General features: G+C 54.1%; 2 protein-coding genes across 3 annotated transcripts in view; one reads left to right on the forward strand and one right to left on the reverse strand.

Moving 5' to 3' along the window:
* Positions 1-5,428: 5,428 nt before the first annotated feature.
* LOC106147576 (translation initiation factor IF-2-like) lies at positions 5,429-7,226 on the reverse strand. Of its 2 annotated transcripts, XM_013509882.1 has the most exons (3): positions 6,615-7,226; positions 6,346-6,504; positions 5,429-6,230 (listed from the first exon to the last, which is right to left on the reverse strand). In XM_013509882.1, exons 1-3 carry the CDS (start codon positions 7,124-7,126, stop codon positions 6,206-6,208), a joined length of 696 nt encoding a protein of 231 aa, XP_013365336.1. In that variant the 5' UTR covers positions 7,127-7,226; the 3' UTR covers positions 5,429-6,205. The 2 variants fall into 2 exon arrangements, with proteins under 2 accessions (XP_013365336.1, XP_013365335.1); XM_013509881.1 differs by having other exon boundaries at positions 5,429-6,504.
* Positions 7,227-7,320: 94 nt separating this feature from the next.
* Rps5 (ribosomal protein S5) overlaps positions 7,321-7,487 on the forward strand; it is a 4,408-nt gene continuing 4,241 nt past the window's right edge. Inside the window, exon 1 of the mRNA XM_005414373.2 lies at positions 7,321-7,418. The gene's annotated coding sequence lies outside the window, so the exon portion shown is untranslated. The remainder of the gene's footprint in view (positions 7,419-7,487) is intronic.

Here is a 7,487-nt window from a genome sequence, read left to right on the forward strand (position 1 = left end):
AAAAAAAAAAAAAAAAAAAGGAAATAATAGCAGGACCTGTGTCCCTGGGGAAAGCCACTGGGACAACACTAGATGCTTTGCTGAGATATGCCCGAAGGAGGAATGATAACAGGATGGCTAAGTCAAGTCTCATTCCTGTGATAACTGAGTTGTATTGTCTTTGCTAATCCTATTAATGATTCCCCCCACTTGCCCTGTTGCTGCTATTTGTTTGTATCGCAATAAAAGGCTGAAGATTGTAATGGGGGCTCAGTCTGAGAGGCTGCAAACTGCCTGGTCCCATAACTTTCTCTCTCATGTTTTTCTTTTCATCAGCAGCACCCCATTCTCAGAACCTGTCACCCCAGACAGAAACTGACTTTACACCAACACTGTCTCACAAAAAAAAAAAAAAAAAAAAAGAGAAAGAGAGAGAGAAGAAAAAACACACAATCCAGAATGTGTGTGACTGGGCAATGGTTCTTTGCAGATGTAGACATCTTGACAGTAGATCATCCTGAATATTCCAAGTGGACCCTAAATCCAAGACAACCTTTTTTGAGGCCCTTTTTTGGGAAGGAGGTTTGCCTTGTAGTCCAAGCTGAATTCAAACTTGCTGTGTAGCTGAGGCTGGCTTCAAAGGTGTGATCCTCCTGCCTCAGCTCCCAAGTGCTGGGGTTACACTATGTACAACCATGCCTGGCTTCAAGAAGTGTCCTTGTGAGATGTAGGCAGAGCATTCTGACGCAAAGAAGAGGAAGACATGTGACATTGGAGGCCAGCCTGGAAAGATGCACCCACATTCCAAGGAAAACCTGGAACCACCACAGCTGAGAGGCAGATTCTGACCCTGAGACTTCAGTTGTACACAGTACAGCCAACAACTCGTCCCCTCACACACACTACTTCACTTTAAAACAGGGTCTCCCTAAGTGTTAAGTTGCCTAGACTAGACTTAAACTTTTTTTCTGTTTTTTTTTTTGTTGTTGTTTTGTTTTGGTGGGGGTTGTGTGTTTTGAGACACGGCCTCGATGTGTAGTTGACTGGTCTTGAACTCAGTATGTCGTCCAGACTGGCCTTGAACTTTCGGTGATCCTCCTGCCTCAGCCTCCCAGGCTGCTGGAATTACAGGTGTGTGCCACCAGTCCCAACTCTAGACCTATGAAAATAAATTTCTGTTGTTTTAAGCCATCCAGCTTGTGGTCATTGATAGGTAATGACAGTGAGACCAAGGCCGTGGGAAAGATCGGACTTACCCATCTACCTACAGGCGGGCTGAGCAGAGTGGTATCAGCAAACACCTGAAGGGAACCGGAGTATATATATAGGGTTTTTGGATTAGAGTCAGACTTTCAGAGTCCGATGAAGTGTTTGAGGTCAAAACTGCACGGACACTCCGCATAGGTGTGCGGACAGAACTGGCGCCAGGACTTCAGGTCTGGTCCCAAATTTCCTTAAGGTCCTCCTCGTCTGCCGAGGGCAGGCTGCTGTCAGTACGGGGGAGTCTGCGGTTTCCAGAGGGCAGCGCAGGTCTCCCTCGGTCTCCAGCCTCAGGAACGCAGAGGCTGGTCCGGCACCGTGGACACAGCATGGGGGTAGGGGCTCGCCCAGCCGCGGGCGAGGGGACCGCGGCGGACGGCTTAGCGCCCGCACCGCAATCCCGAGGCCCGGCGTCGCGGGAAGCGCTCCGCCTCCACCAGCCAGAGGAGGCCTTGCGCCGGGGGCGGCGGCGAGGGGGCGGCGGCGAGGCGCGCGTGCGCAGCGGCTCCTCTCGCGTCCGCGTGCCCTGCCTAGGGCGGTGCCTCCGCCCGCCTGCTGCAGCACGGGGCCCGAGGGTGCGGCGCAGGGCAGGGCGCACAGCACCATCGCGGTGCAGGGCAGAGGGGGCAACGCCAGAGCTGCAGTGGGACTGAGGCAAAGGGCAACCGCGAGGGGAGGGACCTCAGCTGCCGCCATGAGCCCTCACACAGCGAGAGCCCTCCCCTCGCGGGCTTCCGTACCACGCCCAGATTGGGCACTGTGGGCGCCGGAACCAATGGTTTGAGAGCCCAGACCCGCCCGGACCCGCGTGTGGACCGGAAGTGTGCTACCCCACGCCTCTCCCTGAGACCGTGCGCCTGGGTGGACAGGGGACGCCCTGGGGGTCCCCGCCTAGAAGGCTGAGGTGTCCAATCCATGCAGAACGTCACTTCCCATGCGCAGCGCGAAGCCTTCCTCCCACGCTTCTAGGTCACAGTGGCGCTGTGGACTGGGCATTGCCCTTAAAGCCAGCGAGAGTCGCGCTGCGCCCTCTGGGAAATGTAATTCAACTGCATCTTCTCCCAAGCCGATTGGAAAGCCCGGGAAAAACTTCCAGCTGTCTTGACAACAGTGAGAGGCGCGCGAGCGTGCATCATTGTCAAGGAGATGGCCTGGGGAAGGGCTTGCTGTCTCCGTCACCTCTGCCAAGCGGGCGATTGGTCAGAAGGACGATTGACAGGACATGTGCCCAGTTAGATTTCTAAGGCGCATGGAACCGGCCCACCATTCCCAGCCTTACTCCACTAGATGGCGCATGCCTTTTAAATCCAGCACCCTGAGAGGTTAAAACCAAGCATGACAAATTCGATCCTAGCCTGGACAATGTAGGGATTTAGCAAGGACCTGACCCAAAGTAAAAAAATAAAAGAGCTGACATGTAGCTAAGTTCGAGGACATAGGGTTTAGTTCCCAGTACCATTAGAAAAAAAAAACGAACTTTTTCTTTCCTTTTATTGGAGGGAAGACATGTTGAGGACCCAACTTCAGGGTTCTACTACTGAGCCACATTTCCAGCACTACCTCAAGAATCTTGAAAACTATAAAAAGGGGAGACATAGACAAAACAAGGAATTTCAGCAAGAGCTAAAGGCAACCAGCTCAGTTGGTGAGGTGGTTGGAGATCACCTTGCTTTCCCTTAACTTGGGCCCTTCTCTCACACTTAGTCCAGACTCACTTTTGAATGTAACCTCTTACCTACCAGATAATATGCATCCACCTGGGGTTTGGAGATACACATCTGTAATCCCAGCTTCCTGGAAGGCTGAGACAGGAGGGTTTTGAATTTCAGGTCACTCTGGGCAACTCAGTGACTTAGTGAGACCCTGTTTCAAAAGTAAAAAATAAAAAGGGTTCAAGAGGTGGTTCAGTGGTACAGCATCCCTGATGTCAGTCACCAGTACTACTGTACACACGCTGAGACACACAATGTGTGTTGGTTTCTGCCACATTTATGGCAATTTGTTATAGCAGCAAACAAGAAGCTAATACAGTCCCTAGGAGGCTCCGAGTTGGAAGGACTGACACTTTTTTATCCATGGTCCTTTTCTTTTGTGCGGAGCAAGGCAGGCCTCTCACCCAGACCCTCTGCCTTCAATATCACACACTTCAAGTGGTCCTTACTGCACTTATGTGATTCTGGTTTTATGTTATGAGTTGTGCTATTAAGTTTTCCTATCGGAGCCAGGTGTGGTGGCACACGCCTGTAATCCCAGCACTTGGGAGGCTGAGGCAGGAGGATCTTTTCAAGTTCAAGACCAGCCTCAGCTACAAAGTAAGCTCACAGCCAGACTGAACTGCACAGTGAGACCCTGTCTCAAAAAGACCAAAAAAAAAAAAAAAAAACCACAAAGTTTTCCTATCAATAGACAGATCTAAGTAAAAACAAGTGAGTTGATGTAAGTCAGTTGTTCTGAGCTTGGTGACACTTTGCAAACTCAGGAGGTATTTTGGGTTTTCACAGCTAGAGATGGGGCTCAAGGCCAGGGATGCTGTCTTACTTTCTCCTTGCTGAAAAACAATACCCAGACACCCACAGCTGTAAGGAGAGGTTTACTTTGGCTCACAGTTGGCAAAGGTTTCTGTCCATAGGCAGCTGCTCCAGGGCAGGGCAGCATGGCCCAGGGGTATGGCAGAGGAGGCTTGCTCATGCATGGCAGCAGGAAGCAGAGAATGATCAAGGGAGGAGGAAGGAGATACCTTTCCAGGCCACGTCCCCAGTGACCACCTCCCAACAGGGTTCATCTCCCAACACCACACCTAGCTATAAACCCATCCGTGAACTAATCCACCCCCATGATCTAATCTCCGGCCTGACCCCCAGCTGTGAGTGCAGGAGGCTTTGGCTGACAGCGAGGCACGAACTTAACAGATGCTGTTAATCGTCCTGCAATGCACAGGACACAAGGGCAGTAGACAAGATCCTGCTTCCCCCTTTCTGTGCCTCCCCAGACAGGTTATTTCACCTCTCCAGGCGTCCATGAATATGCAGATGAGATGTCTACCTTGTAAGTTTGCTCTGAAAAATAAATGATCAGACTCCTAAACATCCCTAAATGTCCTCATGGATTCAGGGAGGGCCCTACCCGAGGATGACTAACCAGGAGGTGGCCAGGGAATGAGGTGGGAGGGAGGCGTGGCATCCTAAATTTTCACTCTGAGCTTGTCATGAAGTCTCCCTAAGAAAGTGACAAGGGGGCTGGGGATTTAGCTCAGCAGCACAGCGCCTGCCTGGCGAGTGCAAGGTCGTGAGTTCAATTCCTGGTACCAGAAGAAAACAAAAGAAAGTGACAAGGAAGTAAAGGCCAAAGATGGCAGAGGGTACTTTTGGAGTATTTAGGGTACATTAGTTTCTTGTGGCTGTTGTAATACAATACCACAAACTTGATGGCTTAAAATAACAGTTTATTCTCTCAGAGAAAGTCAGAAGTTCCAAGTGTTGGAGGCCTAGGGAAGTATCCTTCCTTTCTTCTTCCAGCTTGGGGTGGTCTAGGCATTCATTCCTCAGCTTGTGGCTACAGGCTCCAACCTTTTCCTCTGGAATCACACAGCCTAGCCCTCTCCTTTTTTTTTTTTTTTTTCTTTTTTTGGTGGTACTGGGCATTGAACCCAGGGCTTTCACACTGAGTTACACCCCACCCCACCTTTTTTTTTGAGACAGGGTCTCACTAAGTTGTCTAGGTGGGATTTAAACTTATGAGCCTACTGGGCCTGGTGACGCACACCTATGATCCCAACACAGGTGGCTGAGGCAGGAGGATTGTTGTAAATTCAAGGCCAGCCTGGACTACATAGTGAATTTAGGGACAGCCTGAACTACAGAGCAAGACCTTGTCTCAAAAAGACAAAAAAAAATTTTACAAAAAAATTGTGATCTTGGGGCTGGGGATTTAGCTCAGTGGCACAGCACCTGCCCGGCAAGCGCGACATTGTGAGTTTGATTCCCGGTACGGCAAAAAAAAAAACCAAAATAAAACAAAAACAAAATTGTGATCTTGCCTCAGCCTCCCAGAGTGCTGGGATAATGGGCATGTGCCACTACACCTGGCTCTACTTTCTCTTTTTTTTTGGTTTTTTTGAGACAGGGTCTCACTATGCAGTTCAGGCTGGCCTTGAGCTCACTTTGTAGCCCAGGCTGGGCTCGAACTCGAAATGATCCTCCTGCCTCAGCCTCCCGAGTACTGGGATTACAGGTGTGCGCCACCATGCCCAGCCTGGCTCTACTTTCTCTTAAAGAACACTTGTTTTTGGATTTAAGGCCCTCCCTGGTAATCCAGAATAATCTCGTTTTAACATCCTGAACTAAAGTATATCTGCAACTGTCATCTCAGCACTTAGGAGGCTAAGACAGGAGGATCACAGCGAGTTTCAAGCCAGCTTGGGCTAAATAGTGAGTTCAAAGCCAAACTGGACCCTGCCTCAAAAACAAACAAACAAACAAAAAAACCTGCAAAGAAGCCCTTTTCCAGTAAGGCCACATTTAGAATCTGGGAACTACACCATGGACATATCCTTTTGGGGACCATTATCCACCCCACCACAGGTGGGCATTCCACAGGAGCAGATGGTGGCCAGGCCCAAATGAATCACAGTGGGTCAGCTCTGGGTTTAAGACTGTATCTAGGACTTAGCGGGGCTGGGCGTGGCTCTACCAGGCAGCTAGGCACAGCCACACTCCGCACATTCCTAACTGGCTGAAAATCAGGCTGATGATTTTGAGACATCCAAGATGCCAGTGAGGGCCGTGAGCGGCCATCACAAGGCCACCAGAGCAGATGATGGCAGCGTAGCTGGAAGAGCGGACAGGTGCGTGGTCGCCTGACAGTGCCTGGGTGTGCTCCAGGGTGTGAGGGGCCTGGGCTGGGGCTGGTCAGCACAGCGTGGACGAGGTAGCAGGAGTGACCCCACACAGAGCCTCCAGGATCCCCGTCACTGGAAGGAAACACCAGCAGCCCTGGACACACGGAATAAGACCTTGGGTCCTGTTCCAACTTCCTGGGGGCCTGGGGAGGCTGGGCACCGCTGGCCTGCCAAGGGGCCTTGTGAATAACCTGTGCAGGGTTCCCCACCTTCCGTCTATGGGCCAGGCCGAGGACCCTTTCATTTGCACTCTGCGGGCTGGCTGGCCACTCTCGCGAGGTCGATGAAGATGCCCGCTATCGAGTGTGCACCATGGCCAACCCACACGCTGCACACCAGCCTCGCCCGAGTGCGTCCTCACTTCCATGCTGAAAGGGGAGGCAGGTTCGTGGAGCGGGGTCCCCAGGCCGCCCCCGGCTTGCTGGCCCCAGAGGATACCCGCAGGCCCGGGGAGGGCTGCGGACCTGTCCCCGCCCACCTTGACCCGTTTGCAGAGACCGTTCTTGGCGCCCTGGGGCTGGGGAGCGGCCCGCGCAGGGCACCGATCTGCACCTCGTGACCGTATCCGCTCTCCCGCTCCTTCCAGCCTTCGGTCCAAATGCAGAGGCCGCCCGCAGAGATCCCGGGAGCCGGGTCCGCAGACGTGGGAGTCCCCGGGATGGGCACGTCGCGGGCTGCACCAGGCTCCCAGCCGGCCAGCCCTGCCCCGCTCCGGGCTCCCCACTCCGAGACGGTGGAGTCCCGCTTCCACCGCCGCGACCCCCGCCCTCCCTGCAGAGGAGGGGGTCGCGGGGAGCCCAGGACCCGCGGAGGGCAGTCGCTGCCGCTCGGCCCCTCCCCGCCAACCCCGGCCCGCGGCGCGCGCCGCAGAGCAGCCACGGCGGCGGGGAACGCGAAGGGGCCGAGGAGGCGGCTCCAGCTCCCGCCCGTGGCAGCCGGTCTGTGGCTTAGGTCTAAAGTGAGGGACTGTCTTCTGCCCTTACTAGACATGGCGGAGCTGGCTTCTCGGACACCTCTGCGCTTGTGCAAAAGCTCGAGGCACGGGCAAGCACCTACTACCGAACTCCCGCCGAGCCCCAAGTGCGCGGGGCGGGCCTTTCGCTTTCGTCCCGGATTGGCCCTCGAGCGCCGATGACCTCGCGCGCAAGCGTGGTCGTGTCTGACCCGGAAGTCCTCGCTCTCCTTAAAGGCGTCAGCACGCGGCGCGCGGCCTCTTCCTGTCTCTGCCAGGGCGGTGCGTGGTCGATCCCGTGCGACCGAGGCCCCCCGGCCGCACCCTCAGGTGAGGCAGCGGAGGGATTGGGGCTCCGCGGCCCGCCGCTCGCCAGGTCTCCGGGCGGCCGTGCCGGGC

Source organism: Chinchilla lanigera, unplaced genomic scaffold, assembly GCF_000276665.1.
Source record: "Chinchilla lanigera isolate Chin_1 unplaced genomic scaffold, ChiLan1.0 scaffold00183, whole genome shotgun sequence".
NCBI classification, from domain to species: Eukaryota; Metazoa; Chordata; class Mammalia; order Rodentia; family Chinchillidae; genus Chinchilla; species Chinchilla lanigera.

What these genes read in the sequence shown, in the direction of transcription:
- LOC106147576 (XM_013509881.1), bottom strand. Translation starts at nt 7,126, where the DNA reads ATGTCTAGTAAGGGCAGAAGACAGTCCCTCACTTTAGACCTAAGCCAC. An exon ending in GTCTCTGCAAACGGGTCAAG is followed by an intron (nt 6,505 to 6,614) that starts GTGGGCGGGGAC and finishes CTCCCCTTTCAG; the next exon opens with CATGGAAGTGAGGACGCACT.